General features: G+C 42.6%; 1 protein-coding gene across 3 annotated transcripts in view; it reads left to right on the forward strand.

Moving 5' to 3' along the window:
* Positions 1-2082: 2082 nt before the first annotated feature.
* LOC109865875 (myosin light chain kinase, smooth muscle) overlaps positions 2083-25147 on the forward strand; it is an 89877-nt gene continuing 66812 nt past the window's right edge. The window contains exons 1-3 of one of the 3 annotated variants that reach the window (XM_031794268.1): positions 2083-2204; positions 19757-19892; positions 21786-21942. In XM_031794268.1, the coding sequence (XP_031650128.1) occupies positions 21790-21942 (153 nt within the window). In that variant the 5' untranslated portion in view covers positions 2083-2204; positions 19757-19892; positions 21786-21789. Of the gene's footprint in view, positions 2360-19756; positions 19893-21785; positions 21943-25147 lie in introns of all 3 variants that reach the window. The other 2 variants (XM_020454368.2, XM_031794271.1) reach the window with 2 other exon arrangements.

The following is a 25147-nucleotide window of genomic DNA, read 5'->3' on the forward strand; positions in this document are numbered from 1 at the left end:
GTGTCAACATTTTTACATGGAATATGAGATTGCCTAATAGAAGCTGAACACCTTTAATATAACAGCGTATATCATTGTTTTGGGAAGTCTGTTATAGCGGACCTATTCAGACGTTTATCATTTTGTAATGCCTGAGACACAATAAGTACTCAGGAGAACTGCTTAGCCCGCCCAGAGAGGTACAAACCCTATTGCTCCTTTGCTTAACCAACACAGTACATTAAAGGATAGGATAGGACACTGAGTTATAGAGAATACACTGATCTGCTGATGGACTGATAAACTGAAGTGCAGTAGTACGACATAGCACAATATCCACTAGAGAGCAATGATGTAACACTGATGCTGACCTCTCAATGCACAATTGGAAAATGAGTTATGATCTGTTCAAGAAGTTAGATGAGGTTTGGTAAGTATGCAGTTTAACTTCCAGCATGTTTTATTTGATCAAGTTGTTGACAGAATACCACACTAAATATCTCAAGTCTTCCTTTGCATAAGCCTAAGAAACAGATCTCATCATTATCCTAATTGAATCACACGTTCCCTTTGACACTTTCTCTCAAGCGCTTGGTAGTTTGTTTCTAACATATGGACTGTTTTTCCAACATTCAGTCCGCTGTCTTCTTTTTGCATTCTGTGTTTCCTATATAGCACTGCCATCACTGACAGTTGACAGGTTGTGAAGTCAGCTGCAAGTCAAGAAATGCATTTTACCGGGGGGACTGTAACAGCCAGGAGACGTGGCAGGTATCCATTCAGCCTCTAACTTCAAACCCATACGGACTAAATTACCATTCCACATGTTACAACTGTCTGCCTCAACTCTTACCACTGCTCAGCTCCTAAAACATTTATTTTTCACAGTAATATTTCATCAGTGGTGTAAAGTACTTAAGTAAAAATACTTGAAAATAAATACTACTTAAGTAGGTTTTTGGGGTATCTGTACATTACTTTATTATTTATATTTTTGACAACTTTTACTTCACTACATTCCTAAAGAAAATAATGTACTTTTTACTCAATACATTTTCCCTGGCACGCAAAAGTACTTGTTACACTTTGAATGCTTAGCAGGGCAGGAAAATTCACACACTTATTAAGAGTACATCCTGAGTCAACCCATATTGCCTCTAATCTGGCAGACTCACTAAACACTTTAAAAAATTTATTTAACCTTTATTTAACTAGGTAAGCCAGTTATGAACAAATTCTTATTTACAATGATGGCCTACCAAAAGGCAAAAGGCCTCCTGGGGGATGGGGTCTGGGATTTAAAAAAAAAAAAAATTATATATATATATAAGACAAAACACACATCATGTCAAGAGAGACAACAGAACACTACATAAAGAGAGACCTAAGACATACTTCGTTTGTAATTGATGTCTTGAGTGTTGGAGTGTGCCCCTGGCTATCTGTAAATTAAAAATATATAAAATCCAAAGTATATTTAAAAGCAAATACTTTTAGACTTTTACTCAAGTAGTATTTTACTGGGTGACTTTCACTTTTACGTAAATCATTTTCTATTAAGGTATCTTTACTTTTAAGTGTGACAATTGAGAACTTTTCCCCCAATGTATTTCATAGCACAAAAAATACTTGACACTTTTAAATTGGGCTTTCAAAAGCGGGAGATACAGCTAGTGGCTTTTGGTGATAGTAGTCACAGTGAGAAATGCAGAGAAACGACACTAGTTGGTCCTTTTTGTTTTGAGTAATCACGAGTAAGCCTGATAAACTGGGCATTCAATGTTATCAATCACTATCTAGAAAGGATTAAAAGATTATTACATTTCAGAATAATAGCTTTCTGATTGCAGTCTATGTGAACTAAGCACTGAAAAGCGTATTTAAGTTATCTATTTGAATTTACCATCTGAAAATATTGTACTAATCCTCAAATACTGTACAAATACAGTTGATGGCCATTGGTTCAAAACACCCTTGAGCTGAGAGCAATATACATCATGTAGTTCATACATAATTTACAGTTCACAAATGCTGTGACCCAGACCAGACAGTACATTTTGGGGAGAGATTTGCACATTTCCAGACCTTCCCCTTTCCCATCTCCCATCTCACACGACCAATGAAACGTCTCGCAACGCATATTAGAACTGACGCCAAAAAGTTTGATACTGGCAAACGAAAACCGCAAGAACTGAATAAAGTAGCCTCGACGGTAAATCCGACGGGTGAGTGACTTACCTGTCTTTGAAAGCGCGATTCATTTTCTCGCTGAGTTCTTTGAGGAACAGTTTCTCCCTTCAGAGTGAAACGTTTGAGCAAAGGAGCAGCGCTTCATATTGGGGGGGCACTACTTTGTAGCACTCTGCAACGTGCTGCTAAGGTAAATCCAACTGAAATATTGAAAATGTTTGGCAGAGCCTAGGCTACCGGTATTGCATAGGCTTACGTTTATAATAAAGCAACTGACTATGACAACTTTTATTATATCCTACTTAATTTATTTCTTTGGATTTCTCTTATTATTGCATGTGTTTCTAATTTTCAGCGCATTTTAAAACTTTTTTAAAATTGAAATGTATGAAATTACTATTTACATTATTCTACTGAATGATTAGTAGCCTAATACTTTACAAGAATATTTAAGCAAATTTTTTTTTGCCTTTCATTTATTGCCGTTGAGTTCTAAATTGCACATAAACACTGCAGTAGATAAATAGATAATCATGTAGCGTATTTTAATTCAACGTGGTCGCAGGGCAATTCGTATTGTTCTATCTATATATATATATATATATATGAGCTTCATTCAGGATGATATATTACGTTACCTTACATTATGAATGGAATAGCTGTTGTACAATATCATGCAACTCATAGGATGTATCGTATCATACGTCTTACCCGGTCATACAATATCATACATGTTTGAAGATGTATTGTAATGACCGCGATAAATGAAAATGTAATTGTTTTTAATAATCTATTTCATTTAGCAGATGCTCTTATCCAGAGCGGCTTACAGGCGGAATTAGTGTTGTGTCCTTGAGTAAAGGACTTATCGACAGTCGGTTCGGGGATTTGAACCAGAGACCTTTTGGTTACTGGGCCAAAGCTCTTAACTGCTTTTCTCACACGGATCACATGGCCTGTCCATGTGAACCCCTTATCCTTCGGCAGCAATGGTGGTTTAGGTCAGTTGTTCCCAACCTGGGGTACTTGGCCTATCCACAGTGGGTACTTGAGGAGACTCATGAGACCATAGGACTACTGGTAAAATGCGTATGAAGGGGAACTTCCTGGGGGGTACTCCGGGCAGTCAAAATTCAGTTGGTGGTACAGTAAATTAAATAGGTTAGGAACCACAGATTTTTACCTTGTTAGCTCTGGGATTCGATCTTGCACCCTTTCAGTTACTAGTCCAAAGATCTAACCACTAGGGTACCTGCCGCCTGTGTTGGTGACTGCAGGCCCTCCCTGGAAGCTCAGTGTGTACCTGTCTAGATCTAGCTTCCTTCCCACACAGGATGATGCACCGTCCTGACCCCTACTGTAATTATCCCCTTCCTTTCCATGGGTGCCAGCTCACCTGTGACTGTGCAGAGCTGCACAGTTGTGGCCTCAAACTGAGCCCAACCTGTTACAATTTCCAGTCTCACCATGGTTACTGTGGATCCAGTGTCCACCAGGGCAGGGCAGAGCACCCCCTCCACAGTGACTGGTATGTGACAAAAGTCCCCAACACAGGTCTGGCCCACCCATCCGCTTGCAGTTGTCTGCTTCTGGGGGAAGTGGAGCCTCGCTCCCCCGTCTGTGCTGTTGGGCTCCCCCTGGCGATGGTGGAGGTTGGGAAAGAGAGACAGGGGTCTGCACGGCACCGTCTATGCGGACCACAAGACGTTTCCCTGGGCTCTGGGGGACATTGGGCAATTCCTGCGCAAATGGCCTGGCTGGCCACTCCCCCAGCAGACCATGGGGCCAGGGCGTGTGTTGTGTGCTGTCTGGAGCGATACAGCACAAATGAGTTCAGTCACTCATGCAGGCTTTTCCAGCTCTGGGCTACTCTGCACCACAGCCCGCAAAGTGGGTGTATCTCCAAACGCCCCCACTGAAGACCCAGCCCACACAATCTCCCTCTCCAAAGCCAACTCCAAGGCTTTCTGTAATGACTTTGGATGAGCCAGCTGGGTCTGTGTGTGCAGCTCCGTAGCAGAGAGCGCCTGTATGAACTGGTCGTGTGCCAGCTTGCTCTGCACGGAGGGGGGCGGCATGTGAGCGTATGTCCGCAAGTGAGCCTCTCAAAGTCCTTAGATACCACCTGTAGAGGCTCCCCTGTCTGCTTGCATCTATTACTCCGTTTGGAGCGCAGTAGCCCTCAGTGTTCTAACTAAAGCCCTATAATCACGTCTCTCCTCCGGGACAAGCAACAACGAACAGGATAGAGCATGGTTTGTGCAAGCAGGCTTTGTGCCCTGATGCCCTCACGACCACCTCAGCCAGGTCCTTCGATGTCTATGTGGGTTCGTAGTGTCAACCCTGCAGCGCACACACACTTACATACACCAACTGGTTGATGGACTGCTGAATGTTTTTTTTCTTCTCTTGCTTTTTGTTCTTTTCCATATTATATATATCTCTGATAAGCTACCCAGAAAAGGGTTCAAATAGCCCATATTCATATTTGTAGCCGTAGAAATAAGGTTAATGAAATCATTAACTTATGATTATCAGATAACATTTAATATATTAGCCATTTCTGAGCTTCACTTAGATAATTCCTTTGATGTTACAGCAGTAGCAATACAAGGATATAACATCTACAGAAGAGACAGGAATGCCTATGGGGGAGGTGTTTCTGTATATATTCAGTGCCATATCCCTGTAATGTTAAGAAGTGGTCTGATGGCAAGTGTTATTGAGGTGTTGTGGTTACAGGTTCACCTGGCTCATCTAAAGCCTATTATTTTAGGGTGTTGCTGTAGGCCACCAAATGCTAACAGTCAGTATCTAAACTGTACAAAAATATAAACGCAACAATCAGTCAATTGAAATAAATGCATTAGGCCATAATCTATGGATTTCACATGACTAGGCAGGGGCCCAGTCAATCAGAATGATTTTTTACCCCACAAAAGGGCTTCATTACAGACAGAAATACTCCTCAGCACTCCCCCGCCATCTCCTTAGACAATCCCGCAGGTGAAGAAGCCGGATGTGGAGGTCCTAGATTGGCGTGGTTACATGTGGCTTGCAGTTGTCAGGCCGGTTGGATGAACTGCCAAATTCTCTAAAACAACGTTTGAGGCTGCTTACGGTAGAGAAATTAACACTCAATTATATGGCAACAATTCTGTTGGACATTCCTGCAGTCAGCATGTCAATTGCACACTGCCTCAGAACTTGAGACATCTGTGGCATTGTGTTGTGTGACAAAGCTGCACATTTTAGTGGCCTTTTATTGTCCTCAGCAAAAGGTGCACCTGTGTAATGATCATGTTGTTTAATCAGTTTCTTGATATTTTATGCCTGTCAGGTGGATGGAGTTTCTTGACGAAGGAGAAATGCTCACTAACAGGGTTGTAAACAAATTTGACACAAAATTTGAGAGAAATAAGTTGTGTGTGTGTGTATAGAACATTTCTGGGATCTTTTATTTCAGCTCATGAAACATGGGACTAACAATTTACATGTGGTGTTTATTTTTGTTCAGTATAGATAATGTTTGTGAAACGCTTGATAGTGTGTGATGAACACAGAGAGGTCTTTTCTCTGGGTGACCTGAACATTGACTGATTAGCAACTAGCTGTCCTCTCAAGAGGAAGCTTCTGTGACTAATGCCTGTGATATGACCCAGGTTATCACTCAGTCAACTGCAGTGTATACCAATAGTGTTGGATCTGTGACAACCACTTGTATTGATCATATCTTCACTAATGCTCCAAAGCAATATCAGTTCTCATTGGCTGTAGAGACCATAACATCCAGATGCAGTACTGGAAGTACTTGTAAAAATTTTCATGCCATTTTTGACAAGCATGTTAAGAAATTAGTGGCGAGAACCGTTAGAGCCCTCTGAATTGAAGATTTGTATGACTCAAAGTAGAGGTCGACCGATTTCAAGTTTTCATAACATTTTTGGATGCCAATTATGACCGATTTACATTGCATTCCACGAGGAAACTGCGTGGCAGGCTTGACCACCTGTTACGCGTGTCCAGCAAGGAGTCAAGGTAAGTTGCTAGCTAGCATTAAAGCATTAAACTTATCTTATAAAAAAACAACCAATCTTAACAGAATCACTAGTTAACTACACATGGTTGATGATATTACTAGGTTAACTAGCTTGTCCTGCTTTGCATATAATTAATGCTGTGCCTCTTAATTTATCATCGAATCACAGCCTACTAAGCAAAAACGGGTGATGTTTTAACAAATCGCATTCGCGAAAAAAGCTAAATCGTTCCACGAATGTATCTAACCATAAACATCAATACCTTTCTTAAAATCAATAGACAAAGTATATATTTTTAAACCTGCATATTTACACTGCTCAAAAAAATAAAGGGAACACTTAAACAACACAATGTAACTCCAAGTCAATCACACTTCTGTGAAATCAAACTGTCCATTTAGGAAGCAACACTGATTGACAATAAATTTCACATGCTGTTGTGCAAATGGAATAGACAACAGGTGGAAATTATAGGCTATTATCAAGACACCCCCAATAAAGGAGTGGTTCTGCAGGTGGTAACCGCAGACCACTTCTCAGTTCCTATGCTTCCTGGCTGATGTTTTGGTCACTTTTGAATGCTGGCGGTGCTTTCACTCTAGTGGTAGCATGAGACGGAGTCTACAACCCACACAAGTGGCTCAGGTAGTGCAGCTCATCCAGGATGGCACATCAATGTGAGATGTGGCAAGAAGATTTGCTGTGTCTGTCAGCGTAGTGTCCAGAGCATGGAGGCGCTACCAGGAGACAGGCCAGTACATCAGGAGAAGTGGAGGAGGCCGTAGGAGGGCAACAACCCAGCAGCAGGACCGCTACCTCCGCCTTTGTGCGGAGGTTTCTTTGGGGGGGGGGCTCGCCAGAGGTAGCCTGACTGCCATTAGGTACCGAGATGAGATCCTCAGACCCCTTGTGAGACCATATGCTGGTGCGGTTGGCCCTGGGTTCCTCCTAATGCAAGACAATGCTAGACCTCATGTGGCTGGAGTGTGTCAGCAGTTCCTGCAAGAGGAAGGCATTGATGCTATGGACTGGCCCGCCCGTTCCCCAGACCTGAATCCAATTGAGCACATCTGGGACATCATGTCTCGCTCCCATCCACCAACGCCACGTTGCACCACAGACTGTCCAGGAGTTGGCGGATGCTTTAGTCCAGGTCTGGGAGGAGATCCCTCAGGAGACCATCCGCCACCTCATCAGGAGCATGCCCAGGTGTTGTAGGGAGGTCATACAGGCACGTAGATGCCACAAACATTAATGAGCCTCATTTTGACTTGTTTTAAGGACATTACATCAAAGTTGGATCAGCCTGTAGTGTGGTTTTCCACTTTAATTTCAAGTCACTCCAAATCCAGACCTCCATGGGTTGATTAAATTTGATATCCATTTATCATTTTTGTGTGATTTTGTTGTCAGCACATTCAACTACATAAAGAAAAAAGTATTTAATAAGAATATTTCATTCATTCAGATCTAGGATGTGTTATTTTAGTGTTCCCTTTATTTTTTTGAGCAGTGTAGTTAAAGGAATTTCACGTTAGCAGGCAATATTAACTAGGGAAATTGTGTCACTTGCATTCATTGCACGCAGAGTCAGGGTATATGCAACAGTTTGGGCCACCTGGCTCGTTGCGAACTAATTTGCCAGAATTTTACATAATTATGACTTAACATTGATGGTTGTGCAATGTAACAGCAATATTTAGACTTAGTTGCCACCCATTCGATAAAGTTATAGTTTCCGGATTTGACCATATTAATGACCTAAGGCTCTTATTTCTGTGTTTATTATATTATAATTAAGTCTATGATTTCATAGAGCAGTCTGACTGAGTGGTGATAGGCAGCAGCAGGCTCGTAAGCATTCTTTCAAACTTTACTGCGTTTGCCAACAGCTCTTAGCAATGCATGAATCACAGCGCTGTTTATGACTTCAAGCCTATCAACTCCTGAGATTAGGCTGGCAATACTATAGTGCCTATTAGAATATCCAGTAGTCAAAGGTATATGAAATACAAATGGTATAGAGAGAAATAGTTGACGTGTCATAATTCCTATAATAACTACAACCTAAAACTTCTTAACTGGGAACATTGAAACTGGGAATATTGAACCACCAACTTTCATATGTTCTGAGCAAGGAACTTAAACATTAGCTTTTTTTACATGGCACATATTGCACTTTTACTTTCTTCTCCAACACTGTGTTTTTGCATTATTTAAACCAAATTGAACATGTTTCATTATTTATATGAGACTAAATATATATTATTTTTATTATATTAAGTTAAAATAAGTGTTCTTTCATTATTGTCAGAATAATAGTGATTTATTTCAGCTTTTATTTCTTTCATCACATTCCCAGTGGGTCAGAAGTTTACATACACTCAATTAGTATTTGGTAGCATTGCCTTTAAATTGTTTAACTTTGGTCAGTCGTTTTGGGTTGCCTTCCACAAGCTTCCCACATTAAGTTTGGTGAATTTTGGCCCATTCCTCCTGACAGAGCCTGTGTAACTGAGTCTGGTTTGTAGGCCTACTTGCTTGCACACACTTTTTCAGTTCTGCCCACACATTTTCTATAGGATTGAGGTCAGGCTTTGGGATGGCCACTCCAATACCTTAAGCCATTTTGCCACAATTTTGAATGTATGCTTGGGGTCATTGTCCATTTCGAAGATGCATTTGTTACCAAGCTTTAGCTACCTGACTGATGTCTTGAGATGTTGCTTCAATATATCCACATAATTTTCCTCCCTCATGATGCCATCTATTTTGTGAAGTGCACCAGTCCCTCCTGCAGCAAAGCACCCCCACAGCATGATGCTGCCACCCCTATACTTCACTGTTGGGATGGTGTTCTTCGGGTTGCAAGCCTCCCCCTTTCTCCCTCCAAACATAACAATGGTCATTATGGCCAAACAGTTCTATTTTTTTTTTCATCAGACCAGAGGATATTTCTCCAATAAGTATGATCTTTGTCCCCATGTGCAGTTGCAAAACATAATCTGGCTTTTTATGGCGGTTTTGGAGCAGTGGCTTCTTCCTTGCTGAGCTGTTGTTCTGGGATTGATTTGCACTTTTCGCACCAAAGTACGTTCATCTCTAGGAGACAGAACGCGTCTCCTTCCTGAGCAGTATGACGGCTAAAGGAGTGTGTGCGTCCACAGGTGTGAAAGGAAGCTAAAGTAATTCCACTGCCTAGAAATAGTAAAGCAGCCTTTGCTGGCTCGAAAAGCAGCCCAATCAGTTTGCTGCCTAATTTTTTTTTTTTTTATTTCACCTTTATTTAACCAGGTAGGCTAGTTGAGAACAAGTTCTCATTTGCAACTGCGACCTGGCCAAGATAAAGCATAGCCGTGTGAGCAGACAACAAAGAGTTACACATGGAGTAAACAATTAACAAGTCAATAACACAGTAGAAACCAAAGGGGGAGTCTATATACAATGTGTGCAAAAGGCATGAGGAGGTAGGCAAATAATTACAATTTTGCAGATTAACACTGGAGTGATGAATGATCAGATGGTCATGTACAGGTAGAGATATTGGTGTGCAAAAGAGCAGAAAAGTAAATAAATAAAAACAGTATGGGGATGAGGTAGGTGAGAAAGGGTGGGCTATTTACCAATAGACTATGTACAGCTGCAGCGATCGGTTAGCTGCTCAGATAGCTGATGTTTGAAGTTGGTGAGGGAGATAAGTCTCCAACTTCAGCGATTTTTGCAATTCGTTCCAGTCACAGGCAGCAGAGTACTGGAACGAAAGGCGGCCAAATGAGGTGTTGGCTTTAGGGATGATCAGTGAGATACACCTGCTGGAGCGCGTGCTACGGATGGGTGTTGCCATCGTGACCAGTGAGCTGAGATAAGGCGGAGCTTTACCTAGCATGGACTTGTAGATGACCTGGAGCCAGTGGGTCTGGCAACGAATATGTAGCGAGGGCCAGCCGACTAGAGCATACAAGTCGCAGTGGTGGGTGGTATAAGGTGCTTTAGTGACAAAACGGATGGCACTGTGATAGACTGCATCCAGTTTGCTGAGTAGAGTGTTGGAAGCCATTTTGTAGATGACATCGCCGAAGTCGAGGATCGGTAGGATAGTCAGTTTTACTAGGGTAAGCTTGGCGGCGTGAGTGAAGGAGGCTTTGTTGCGGAATAGAAAGCCGACTCTTGATTTGATTTTCGATTGGAGATGTTTGATATGAGTCTGGAAGGAGAGTTTGCAGTCTAGCCAGACACCTAGGTACTTATGGACGTCCACATATTCTAGGTCGGAACCATCCAGGGTGGTGATGCTAGTCGGGCATGCGGGTGCAGGCAGCGACCGGTTGAAAAGCATGCATTTGGTTTTACTAGCGTTTAAGAGCAGTTGGAGGCCACGGAAGGAGTGTTGTATGGCATTGAAGCTTGTTTGGAGGTTAGATAGCACAGTGTCCAAAGACGGGCCGAAAGTATATAGAATGGTGTCGTCTGCGTAGAGGTGGATCAGGGAATCGCCCGCAGCAAGAGCAACATCATTGATATACACAGAGAAAAGAGTCGGCCCGAGAATTGAACCCTGTGGCACCCCCATAGAGACTGCCAGAGGACCAGACAGCATGCCCTCCGATTTGACGCACTGAACTCTGTCTGCAAAGTAATTGGTGAACCAGGCAAGGCAGTCATCCGAAAAACCGAGGCTCCTGAGTCTGCCTATAAGAATATGGTGATTGACAGAGTCGAAAGCCTTGGCAAGGTCGATGAAGACGGCTGCACAGTACTGTCTTTTATCGATGGCGGTTATGATATCGTTGAGTACCTTGAGTGTGGCTGAGGTGCACCCATGACCGGCTCGGAAACCAGACTGCACAGCGGAGAAGGTGCGGTGGGATTCGAGATGGTCAGTGACCTGTTTGTTGACTTGGCTTTCGAAGACCTTAGATAGGCAGGGCAGGATGGATATAGGTCTGTAACAGTTTGGGTCCAGGGTGTCTCCCCCTTTTGAAGAGGGGGATGACTGCGGCAGCTTTCCAATCCTTGGGGATCTCAGACGATATGAAAGAGAGGTTGAACAGGCTGGTAATAGGGGTTGCGACAATGGTGGCAGATAGTTTCAGAAATAGAGGGTCCAGATTGTCAAGCCCAGCTGATTTGTACGGGTCCAGGTTTTGCAGCTCTTTCAGAACATCTGCTATCTGGATTTGGTTAAAGGAGAACCTGGAGAGCCAGGCGGAAGGCATGGCCAGCCGTTGAGAAATGCTTATTGAAGTTTTCGATAATCATGGATTTATCAGTGGTGACCGTGTTACCTAGCCTCAGTGCAGTGGGCAGCTGGGAGGAGGTGCTCTTGTTCTCCATGGACTTCACGGTGTCCCAGAACTTTTTGGAGTTGGAGCTACAGGATGCAAACTTCTGCCTGAAGAAGCTGGCCTTAGCTTTCCTGACTGACTGCGTGTATTGGTTCCGGACTTCCCTGAACAGTTGCATATCACGGGGACTATTCGATGCTATTGCAGTCCGCCACAGGATGTTTTTGTGCTGGTCGAGGGCAGTCAGGTCTGGGGTGAACCAAGGGCTGTATCTGTTCTTAGTTCTGCATTTTTTTTAACGGAGCATGCTTATCTAAAATGGTGAGGAAGTTACTTTTAAAGAATGACCAGGCATCCTCAACTGACGGGATGAGGTCAATGTCCTTCCAGGATACCCGGGCCAGGTCGATTAGAAAGGCCTGCTCACAGAAGTGTTTTAGGGAGCGTTTGACAGTGATGAGGGGTGGACGTTTGACTGCGGCTCCGTAGCGGATACAGGCAATGAGGCAGTGATCGCTGAGATCCTGGTTGAAGACAGCGGAGGTGTATTTGGAGGGCCAGTTGGTCAGGATGACGTCTATGAGGGTGCCCTTGTTTACAGAGTTAGGGTTGTACCTGGTAGGTTCCTTGATGATTTGTGTGAGATTGAGGGCATCTAGCTTAGATTGTAGGACTGGCGGGGTGTTAAGCATATCCCAGTTTAGGTCACCTAACAGAACAAACTCTGAAGCTAGATGGGGGGCGATCAATTCACAAATGGTGTCCAGGGCACAGCTGGGAGCTGAGGGGGGTCGGTAGCAGGCGGCAACCGTGAGAGACTTATTTCTGGAGAGAGTAATTTTCAAAATTAGTAGTTCGAACTGTTTGGGTATGGACCTGGAAAGTATGACATTACTTTGCAGGCTATCTCTGCAGTAAACTGCAACTCCTCCCCCTTTGGCAGTTCTATCTTGACGGAAGATGTTATAGTTGGGTATGGAAATCTCTGAATTTTTGGTGGCCTTCCTGAGCCAGGATTCAGACACAGCAAGGACATCAGGGTTAGCAGAGTGTGCTAAAGCAGTGAGTAAAACAAACTTAGGGAGGAGGCTTCTGATGTTGATATGCATGTAACCAAGGCTTTTTCGATCACAGAAGTCAACAAATGAGGGTGCCTGGGGACATGCAGGGCCTGGGTTTACCTCCACATCACCCGCGGAACAGAGAAGGAGTAGTATGAGGGTGCGGCTAAAGGCTATCAAAACTGGTCGCCTAGAGCGTTGGGGACAGAGAATAAGAGGAGCAGGTTTCTGGGCATGGTAGAATATATTCAGGGCATAATGCGCAGACAGGGGTATGGTGGGGTGCGGGTACAGCGGAGGTAAGCCCAGGCACTGGGTGATGATGAGAGAGGTTGTATCTCTGGACATGCTGGTAGTAATGGGTGAGTTCACCGCATGTGTGGGAGGTGGGACAAAGGAGTTATCAGGGGCATGAAGAGTGGAACTAGGGGCTCCATTGTGAACTAAAACAATGATAACTAACCTGAACAACAGTATACAAGGCATATTGACATTTGAGAGAGACATACAGCGAGGCATACAGTAATCACAGGTGTTGAATTGGGAAAGCTAGCTAAAACAGTAGGTGAGACAACAGCTAATCAGCTAGCACAACAGCAGCAGGTAAAATGGCGTAGACTAGGCAACGGGGCCAACAGATAAAACAAACAAGCAGAATGGAGTACCGTGATTAATGGACAGTCCAGCGTGCATCAGCTATGTAGCCAAGAGATCAGTGTCCAGGGGGCAGCGGTGGATGGGGCAGGGAAGCTGGACTGGCGAGTGTTATCCAGGTTAAAAAAAACTGACTAAAAGTATTTAGTCAGCCACCAATTGTGCAAGTTCTCCCACTTAAAAAGATGGGGAGGCCTGTAATTTTAATAATAAGTACACTTCAACTATGACAGACAAAATGAGGGAAAAAAATCCAGAAAATCACATTGTAAGATTTTTTTATGAATTTATTTGCAAATTATGGTGGAAAATAAGTATTTGGTCAATAACAAAAGTTTATCTCAATACTTTGTTATATACCCTTTGTTGGCAATGACAGAGGTCAAACGTTTTCTGTAAGTCTTCAAGGTTTTCACACCGTTGCTGGTATTTTGGCCCATTCCTCCATGCAGATCCTCTAGAGCAGTGATGTTTTGGGGCTGTTGCTGGGCAACATGGACTTTCAACTCCCTCCAAATATTTTCTATGGGGTTGAGATCTGGAGACTGGCTAGGCTGCTCCAGGACCTTGAAATGCTTCTTACGAAGCCACTCCTTCGTTTACCTGGACGGTGTGTTTGGGATCATTGTCATGCTGAAAGACCCAGCCACGTTTCATCTTCAATGCCCTTGATGATGTAAGGAGGTTTTCACTCAATCTCACGATACATGGCCCCATTCATTCTTTCCTTTACATGGATCAGTCTTCCTGGTCCCTTTTCAGAAAAACAGCCCCAAAGCATGATGTTTCCACCCCCATGCTTCATAGTAGGTATGGTGTTCATTGGATGCAACTCAACATTCTTTGTCCTCCAAACATGACGAGTTGAGTTTTTACCAAAAAGTTATATTTTGGTTTCATCTAACCATATGATATTCTCCCAATCTTCTTCTGGATCATCCAAATGCTCTATAGCAAACTTCAGACGGCCTGGACATGTACTGGCTTAAGCAGGGGGACACGTCTGGCACTGCAGGATTTGAGTCCCTGGCGGCGTAGTGTGTTACTGATGGTAGGCTTTGTTACTTTGGTCCCAGCTTTCTGCAGGTCATTCACTAGGTCCCCCCCCCCCCCCCCCCCGTGTGGTTCTGGGATTTTTGCTCACCGTTCTTGTGATAATTTTGACCCCACGGGGTGAGATCTTGCGGGGAGCCCCAGATCGAGGGAGATTATCAGTGGTCTTGTATGTGTTCCATTTCCTAATAATTGCTCCCACAGTTGATTTCTTCAAACCAAGCTGCTTACCTATTGCAGATTCAGTCTTCCCAGCCTGGTGCAGGTCTACAATTTTGTTTCTGGTGTCCTTTGACAGCTCTTTGGTCTTGGCCATAGTGGAGGATTTTGGAGTGTGACTGTTTGAGGTTGTGGACAGGTGTCTTTTATACTGATAAGAGGTGCCATTATTACAGGTAACGAGTGGAGGACAGAGGAGCCTCTTAAAGAAGTTGTTACAGGTCTGTGCGAGACAAATCTTGTTTGTAGGTGACCAAATACTTTTTCCCCACCATAATTTGAAAATAAATTCATAAAAAATCCTACAATGTGATTTTCATGATTATTTTTTTTTCTTCTCATTTTTCTGTCATAGTTGAAGTGTACCTATGATGAAAATTACAGGCCTCATCTTTTTAAGTGGGATAACTTGCACAATTGGTGGCTGACTAAATACTTTTTTTGCCCCTGTGTGTATGTATATATATATACCAACACAACCAGTGGATTAAATCCCATAAGATTTTCACGTGGAATTCTCACAATGTTGAAGTTTCTGCTCACAACACCTAAAGACGTGTTCATGTGCTTGATCCATAATCAGTTGGACATGAGCAGTGCCGTAAATAATGAAATGCTGGTGGTTGACCGGTCAATCCAGTTAATAACACTGCAATAGTAATCCTCTCTCACTAGCTGTGCTCTGGCAGTTGGCCTCTTTGACACCCAGAATCTAAAGACGGCCTTGAATAGGAGCAGAAGTCTAAAGTCAGCCCTTTCCCTTGTCCAGATACTGACTACAAGGGGACAATGGAGCTGGCTAGTGTTGCAGCAGCAGCTCATGTAATGTAGCTAGAGAAGGACGCTCTTGACCTGTTCGTCTGATGTTCTGTGGTGGAATATGTCACAACTAGGGTTGCAAACCTCCGGTACGTTCGCAGGTTTTCCAGAAATCCCAGTTGGAAGATTCCGGAAATCAGGAGGGAGTAAGCAAGAAATCCGCTATCGTCCAATTTTGGAAAGTTACTGGAATTTTGCAAACCTAGTAATAACTTAATTATTATAGTTTGATAGGACAAATGTCTCGACCTACAGTCACATTTGACAAATGGAACCGTTATGGGGCATTGGTTAGGCCTATGGCTATACAAAACTGACAACAGCACCCCAGCATCGTTGTGTGGTTAAGCGATTTAGATTTAAGTCATTTCGCAGATGCTCTTATCTAGAATCGAGCCCACAACCCTGGTGTTGCAAGCGCCATGCTCTATCAACTGATCCCCGCAATGCTGTAACAACTGAGCTAAAAATCTGTGTCCCCTTCAAATGGCATGTTATTCCCTATATAGTGCCCTTCTTTTGATAGGGCCCCGGTCAAAGGTAGTGCACTACATAGGGAATAGGTTGTCATTTGGGACTTGCAGTGTGTTGAGGGTTACAGGGTTGTTACTAGCCTTGTCACTCCTGTCAGTGACTCAGAGCTTCCTGCTGCTATTGCCAAACAGTAGCATTGTCTCTGTATACCACAGACCATTTATCTATCACTTGTCTTCCCAGCTGTCACGTTTACCAAAAGCCCCAACCAGTGGGATTTCTACTGTTGATAAGATTAGACGGTGTGTACACACATCATCCAGTTTCACCCAATCCTTCTCCTTTCCTTGTGGCCTTTTGTACACTTAACAAAAAATATAAACGCAACATGTAAAGTGTTGATTCTATGTTTCATGACCTGAAATAAGTTTCCAGAAATGTTCCATATGCAAAAAAAGCTTATTTCTCTCAAATGTTGTTTGTCCCTGTTACTGAGCATTTCTCCTTTGCCTTGATAATCCATCCACCTGACAGGTGTGGCATATCAAGAAGTTGATTAAACAGCATGATCATTACACAAGTGTACCTTGTGCTGGTGACAAAAGGCCACTCAATGTGCAGTTTTGTCACACAACACAATGCCACAGATGTCTCAAGTTTTGAGGGAGTGTGCAATTGGCATGCTGACTGAAGGAATGAGCTGTTGCCAGGGGATTTAATGTTAATATCTCTACCATTAGCCGCCTCCAATGTCGTTTTAGGGAATTTGGCAGTAAGTCCACCCGGTCTCACAACCGCAGAACAAATGTATGGCATCGTGTGGGCGAGCGGTTTGCTGGGGCAAATGGTGGTCACACCAGATACTGACAGGTTTTCTGATCCACGCCCCTACCTTTTTTTTTCAAGGTGTCTGTGACCAACCGATTCATATCTGTATTCCCAGTCATGTGAAATCCATAGATCCGGGCTTAATGAATGTATTTCAATTGACTGATTTCCTTATAGACTGTAACTCAGTAAAATATTTTAAAATGTTGCATTTATATATATTTTTCAGTATATTTGACTGCAGGCCCCTGTTCATATCATCCTGGTGAGTCATGGGCTGTGTCAATTGTCCGCTTATGGTAGTTGCTGAGTACAGTGTATATTTCTAGCAGAAATGTCCCATTCCCGACACACACTTACGTGTTGCTTCTGATATTGTTACATTTCCTCTATGGGTCTGACCTTGAGTTCCGCCATGTTCTGTTGCGCAGTTGAATGTTCAATGTGATAAGCACTTCGCCGCGTGGGCTGACATTAAACACTGTGCAACACATAAAGTGATCCCCAGCCGATCTTGCCTAATTTAAAATAATATCTCTTTAACTGCTAGTTGGTTTCATTCACGGGTCCCAAAACATTTGATTTACTGGTTCTTTGACTGAGGTACAGTAACGTTTAGACTGCTATTTGTTGATAGTGGCCAAAACAGTAACTTTTTAACTGTGGGATTCCAGGTGTTTTATCAGTCCACAGTTGTCTGAAACGGCACCCTCCAATTTCTTTATAAACTGAGTGTACAAAATATTAGGAACACCTGCTCTTTCCATGACGTAGACTGACCAGGTGAAAGTTATGATTCCTTATTAATGTCACTTGTTAAATCCATTTCAATCAGTGTAGATGAAGGGGAGGAGATGGGTTAAAGAAGGATTTTTAACCCTTGAAACCATTGACATGGACTGTGTATGTGTGCCATTCAGAGGATGTATAGGCAAGACAAAATATTGAGGAACCTTTTGAACAGGGTATGGTGGTAGGTGCCAGGCGCACCGGTTTGTGTCAATAAGTGCTTTTTGAGGTTGGTTCGGTTTCGTTTAGATTATTGAAAAATAATCACAGTTTTCGGTTTCAATATTTTTTAACATGAATTCTGTAACGACACAGAATAAAACAATTCATAAATGTACTATGATGGTACTGACTGTCCATTACTGCTTATCATTTAATAACCATTTATTTACATCACTTTACTTGAATAAAATATTTCAGTTGTTGTGCATATTCCATTTGTTTTATAGGGTGACTTTTGTTATTTCATTTCTTTAGAAAAATACTTCATTTTCATTTCTCATCTCTATAGAGCTGCTGCCTATGCTGTCTGACAAAATCACTATTTCGGTAGTTCTTGAAAGTAAAAAAGGTCATGTATTTTCAGGTAGAGATACCTCATGAAGGTACTGCTCTCCATCCCTATTGATCGCATCTTCTGTCTCTTCTCGCCGTGTCTGCCCCCACACAGACCGGACAAGTAGGCGTGCAATGGATTATGGTCATTGTAGTTAATTATCATGTTTTCTGCGCTAAACTATTAGGATATTGGCCTGTTGGAAACTACAAATCCCTTACTATATCGCACAGTTCGGGCTTGATCTTATTTATCTCTAGAGAAACTGTGTATTCAACTCACAGAAGAAGAAAAAATGCACAAAATTAAATTCAAATAACTGAACCGATGTCGATCTATTAGTTGTTTTTAAAAACCGGAAAAGAACCCACTTTTCGGTTAATCACTGAGCACTACACCCTAATGGCCTTCGGCGAAGGTGAATGACCCCATGGCCATGTAAACGTCTGAGGTGTTTGCTTATTGCTAACACCGGTGCAAAAGAGAGCCCCAAACGGAGAAGGAGTACATCTCTCCCAGCCAGGTGTTCCAGATATGCATCTCAGTGACTTAACCCTTAGATGTTAGGATCATTGCTATTGGGGTACTGTGGATAGAACCAATATTCCTGTGGGTTAGCACTCTAGCAGCGGCACCTTTTTTGTGGTGTTTCTTCTGTCAGCTATCGCAAGTATTTTTCATTAGCCTTGCTAAACTATATATTCCATGTTTTATTGGTATTGGCTTCGAAAGGGTACGAACCTTAACATCGACCATGTCAAATGTGAGTTATGATTCATGTTTGTTTCAGGGCCATGCAAAACATGATTGGTCAAACAGACTGTGAAGCTCTGAATATACACTCTGCAATGTGTCAACTGATAAAGCACCAACATCCCTATCTTGTTGTTCTAAGAAAGGATTAGTGAAACACAGGCCTGGCTGTGGCTTTGCTGATAGTAACCCATTTGTTGTTTTTTAATATTTGGGAAAGCAACATGGCATCCTGGTAAGGGATTACAGTGTATGTCCCAAATGCCCCCATAGTCCATATATAGTGCGCTACTTTTGACCAGAGCCCATAGGGTGCTGGTCAAAAGTAGTGCACTATGTAGGGTTCCATTTGGGATGTAGGCAGAATAATAATGCATTAGTTACACACTTGGCACACACTGGTTGAATCAACGTTGTTTCCACGTCATTTCGATGATATTACGTTGAACCAACATGGAATCGACATTGAATTGTCTGTGCCCAACCTCTTTGTCAAAATGTGTGTGCGTGGAATATTTTGACGGTTTATACAGCAAATGAACTTTCACGCTTGTGGTTATTATAGGCCTTGCACATCCTGTCTAATTTAAGTGTTTTCTCAGACAAGAGACCATTTTATGTTAACGCCGTGGATGCTGGGAAGTCGACACATGCAACACCACTGTTTACATTTTGAAGTCCTCACCAAGCACATGTTTAGATTCCACCTGAGGTTGTGTTCTCCAATTTTGTCCACATCAGTTTTTCCTCATTTCCCTTTTGATTTGGAGCTGAACAGAAGCACCATGTGTTCCCTGATAGACTTGTTTAATATGATGTTGTGTTAGTTGAACAAAGACAGGCTATAAAGTAACTTCGTATGGACCCTAAAGAACCCCAATGGACATCGGCCTTCTTTTGGCTTCATTGTTTTAAAATTCAATCAATCAATAAACTAATCAACCAATCAGTCTCTTAGTCCATGTAAAGATGTGTGGCTCTGTTCCTCCTAACAGCTCTACTGTACCTTAGTGTTCCTACCTAATACACTCATTTTTCTCCATGGGGAAAAAAAAGGAGTTGGGACGCACACAAACCCAGCCCCGTGGCAGCCAACTAGCAAGCATCAGGCTTCCTGAACACTAAACAGAAGCAGGCCTTGATCCACCACTGCTCCTCCGACTGCGAAGCCAGCCCACCACGAGAATACACAGTGAGTCGGCGTCTTCTCTCTGATTTGTTTCCCTTCTCTCTTTCTGTTGCGCAAGCTTTCTTAATTGTTTGAATGTTTAATTAACTGTTTTATAGTGTTGACAGGAAAGTGAGAATGCAACATGGTGTATGGTGACGTCACCATGACGTCGGCTAACGTGCAGGGCAAATATCATGCAGTATCGTCATATGGGTCGCTGCTGAGCAAAGATTCTATTTGAATTCTTACGTTGCCGACATGGTATCGCAACATGGTCTGATCAAATGTGAGACTTGAATTACTTCCAGATACAGGTGAATAGGCTATAATGCATTAGTTAATGTTGCCGGTAGACTGCATTCACTTTGGGGCCTGCCATGCTTCTTTTTGTTAGTCACATTACATATTAAATGAGCTAGCAGTTGTGCTCTGAGCTCAAGTTAAATCCTTCATCTTCGTCCTTAATGGGTTTGAGGCTTTTGTTTCGGGGCAGAGCATGTCAATGTCAGAGCCGACCTGTTCTGAATGTGTCATACTATTACTGGTCTCTGTGAGGTAATAACCCAATGGCTCCCTATTGTCTACAGTGCACTATTTTTGACCAGGGCCCCAACCAAAATCACACTGCAGAGCCCCTCAGTGACCCTGAACTGACACCTGTCTCACAACACCGAAAGAGCAAGAGGCCTTGACGACATGCCACAACAATTAAACAGCTGTTTTGACATTATTAATCCCATGTGATGTTGGGTGGCATTGTGTAGAGGTGGGGGATATGAATTGTATTAAAATTAAGGCTAAACTCTAAAGTGTTGTTTTTGACACTTTACAGCCACTGCTGTTAAAACCGCAGGAGCTTTTTTTTTCTCTCTCCATTTTCACAAAGGAACATTTAGTCATGAATTCTCAAATCCTTTCGCTTTTTCTACCCTTTGCTCCTCTCGCGTTCGTTCTCAAGGGGCTCCAGCGGGCGGCTCCGGCTGCAGCGTCATATGGCTTGCAGTCTGCAAGTCTGAGGGCCCTGTGTTTATACCAGAATCAGACATCAAACCTCTCAAAACAGCCACGATTAAATCACTTCTACTTGTCCCTCCTTGGTGGTCCTAACTCCTCTATTGAGAGTGCTGATTATAACACATCGCACATCGCACACGGGATACGCAATGATCAATGGCATATTTCCGACTGACCGTATGTGGGTGTTATGCTTATTTAGTTATTCTAATGTATTAGATGAGATTCACAGGGATGAGTGTTGGCCACCTAGAGCGAGAGAGCGCACGTACTGCGATCCAGTGAACTTTGAGTAGTCAAATATTGTGGTTGTCGACGACGGGGAGCATTTTTTTGTTACTTATTTTGCTTTGTCGCTTGTTTGACTGTTGATTTTATGGTGGAGGCCTAAAAGGTGTCTGAGAATAGCGCTTCTGTCAACGCCTCAAGTCTGTGCTGTGAAATAAACATGGGAGGTAATTTCCCCCAAAACGTCAGGAAAGGGAAGTTGCAGTTATTTTCTAATATTTCCTTAACTACTTCCACAGCTAAGTTACGGCTTGCCAAAGCTAAGCGAGGGCGTCTAACAATAACAAGCTCAAAACTGCTAAAGTAATGACTGTGACTCAATGGATGACCCTTTTTTTGTTTTGTATCTATCGTTATTAGGCTTGATACGGATTTGGCAAGAAACTAGATGGTTGATGGTATATAGAGACAGGAATCACTTCAAATATCATTAGTATGTGAATTCCAACAGCCTGTAGCTGTGCCCCAAATGGGACATTATTCCCTATACAGTCTTCCATGGGCCCTGGTCCACTGCACTACATAGGGAATAGGGTGCCATTTGGGATGCACCCTATAAAAATGAAGTGCATTATCAAAACAATTGACAAAAAGTCATTATATCCTGTACAGAAATATGGGGGATGTGCAGCTTGTGACAACAACGCGGATCTCCAAGACCAGCCTGACACGAGGCCGAGGTTCCCCAAGTCAGGATCCTCCAGCTTTCACTCTCCCACCCCGCAATGCCCGGGTCAGTCTGGGAGGGACAGCGCGGCTGGATGGGAAGGTATGGATCTCTCGCTCTCCACTTCCCCCTCTCAAAATCCCCTTCTATCCTCCTGACGTTGTACTGGTTATATCTGTTTCTTTTCAACCCGCCCCAGCATGTGTGAGTTCTGCATGGTGCATCATTTTCATTGTGTTAGGAGTGGAGAGGTGCTGAAGCGGACTTGTTGCTCTTGGGTCAAGGCCTGATGTTGAGCCCCACCTCCTGTTAGCAGACAGAGGCTGTGCCAAGAGTCCTTACTGTGCTGTTCACTGATCACTCCTTGAGCATCACCTGGGTTTAGGGGTTGATTTGGGATTGGGCATCAGTCTCCGGTTATCAGCTGACTCGATGTGGCCATGGAAGAGCAAGCGGGCTTTGTACAAAAAAAAGCTTTTCCCAACATGTAACTGAGGTTGACAGACGGTACTGTCAGGTCATTACATTTACATTATATTTTAGTCATTTAGACACTCTTGATTTATCCCAATGGTCCTTTTGGAGAAGACCTGCTTGAATTTCCCATTTCCACATTTTCCATCTGATTCTTGCATGGTTCATTGTTATCCTATCAAAGGAAGAAATCTCTGCCCCAAAAGTGTTTTAAAGTTTCCAAACCGATAAGTCGTAGGCTATACTTTTAAACAGGCACTTCAAAAAATTGGGTGGAAGTTCCGTAGGTAGATTAAAGGTCTATCATGGGTGAAATGCTAGTCAAGAAGAGAAATATAACATATGTCATTCAGCAGGCCCAATGTTTCTTACAGTTGTGAGTGCCTACATTTTTGTATTTATTTATTTATTTAACAAGTCAGTTAAGAACAAATTATTTTTTTCAATGACTGCCTTGGGTTAACTGCCTGTTCAGGGGCAGAACAACAGATTTGTACCTTGTCAGCTCAGGGGTTCGAACTTGCAACCTTCCGGTTACTAGTCCAACGCTCTAACCACTACGCTACCCTGCCGCCCCATGGTTGGCCCCAGTGAGAATCGAACACATACTCTACCTGCTGAGGCACACAGGACCACGCAATACATTTATGAAGAATACTTTATTAATTTCATGCCTATACCTGGAGAGTGTGGGTTTGTTGTCTATGTATTTCTTATCCCCAAACATGCATGATTTACACCGTCCACTGCACATTGCACTCAAGCTACACCAACTCTCCAGTGGTCTTGCTCCATGTTTGGACACCTCCTGCTCTTCAGATGCCCCAGTCTCAGTTCTTGTAATGTCTCCCCACTGCTTTCCATGTTAAAGGGATATTTCACCCAAATTACAAAATTACATTGTTTTACTTGTAATCAGGCTTTGGTTATCTGGCCACTGTCTCCAGATGCTAACGTTTTATAACATTTTGGGTGGACTATTGCTTTAAAGACATGACTGTGGTGTTATGGCAATGCATTGAGTGGGATTTCTCTTTTAGATTGAAAAGGATATGTGATTAACAAGACTGTATTGTTACAGAAAACAGACTCCTGTCACTGTGTTCACCTCCACTCTACCCATCCGCCTGGTTTTCATTTGGCTTCTCTGTCACTGATTTTGAGTCTGATGTGAAGCATTGAAGTAGTTTCTAGGACCCATGTTATGAATTTTAATTGCATCTGGTGAATGAAATGAAACAGTAAAGTCTTAAAGGAGAGATGTGATAATTGATGGAACTGTTATCAGGCATTTGCAGAGGAATATTGTTCATAACTATAATGCCTTTCGACCAATCATCATCCAAGATCCAAACTAGGGCTGTCCCTAATAAAAAATAACGTATATAATCGTAGTCGATCAAGAGTCGTCTGTTCTTTCGACGAATCGTTTGGTCAAAATGTTTAAACATGCAGTTTTACATATATAGACACACCCTATGTTTGAATAAAATCAGCTAAATGTAAGCTACTGATCTTGTCTGATGCTTTAAGCACCGAAATGAAGACACACAAATGACTAAAGAGTGAGCCAGAGATCAATATAGTCTAACAAGAAGAAAAAAACCTGTTCTGACCCCACCACCGCTGCTGGCCTATGCAGATTCTGCTATTAAGCTCCTGAAGTTGCCTGTAATAGGCTACACCAGCGGTCTGCAACCTTTTTCCATTTTGAGTACCACGTTATCGTACCATTGCTACTGATCTGCATGCCAGTTATGATTTTCATAAGCACATTTTAATGGAACAGTTGAATATCATTTCTAATTAAGTCTTCATATCTCATATCTCAGAATCAATGTCAAATGATTAATCAAAATGATATCTAAATGAAAATGTCAAAGTAACTTCTAATAACATAGCAGCCCGCAGGTAAGAAAATATCCGGATAAAAAATACATATCCCTTAAATCACATTGGCTAGACTTGGCCTGTCTGCAAATAACTTGAAACATTTGTATCAGTTATTGACTTGCTAGCAACATTGTATAAAATATTCTGGGCCCTCAGTTTCCTGCGCCAGTGACCTCCTGACAGATCGACACAGCTGTAGGCTATTTGCGCAAGGGATAAGAAGTAATCAGGTAGGCCTGTTTTATGACGTTTCCATCAGAGCATTACATTGTTTTTTCCCCTTTCATGCTCTGGTTATTGAAAGGGAGAGCGCTGGAAAGATTTTTCAAATAGGCTGCGTTGAACTATTCTCAATTGATTTAAAAACGTTTGTTTACTTGCTGTATGAGGTGAAGAACAAATGACTTTGAGAAGCTCCACAGTGATGGTGAGCTAAAACAATCAGAAATAGTATTAGATCCCCCAAATGGGCACATTTTATCAAATCAAACACAAACATACATGCATTCACACATGCAGACTCTCACTTTAACAAATGTTATTAGTCACATGCACCGAATACAACAGGTGTAGACCTTACAGTGAAATGCGTACTTACAAGCCCTTAACCAACAATGCAGTTTTAAGAAAATACCTTAAAGTAAGAGATGAAAGTAACATAATTAAAGAGCAGCAATAAAATAACAATAGCGAGGCTTTATACAGGGGCTACCAGTGTCCAGGTAATTGAGATAATATGTACATGTAGGTTGAGTTAAAGTGACTGCATAGATAATAACAGAGTAGCAGCAGTGTAGAAGAGGGGGACAATGCAAATAGTCTGGGTAGCCATTTGAAGAAATTGTTCAGGAGTCTTATGGCTTTAGGGTAGAAGCTGTTTAGAAGCCTCTTGGACCTAGACTTGGTGCTCCGGTACCGCTTACCGTGCGGGAGGCAGAGA

The sequence above is a fragment of the Oncorhynchus kisutch genome, linkage group LG2, assembly GCF_002021735.2.
Source record: "Oncorhynchus kisutch isolate 150728-3 linkage group LG2, Okis_V2, whole genome shotgun sequence".
NCBI classification, from domain to species: Eukaryota; Metazoa; Chordata; class Actinopteri; order Salmoniformes; family Salmonidae; genus Oncorhynchus; species Oncorhynchus kisutch.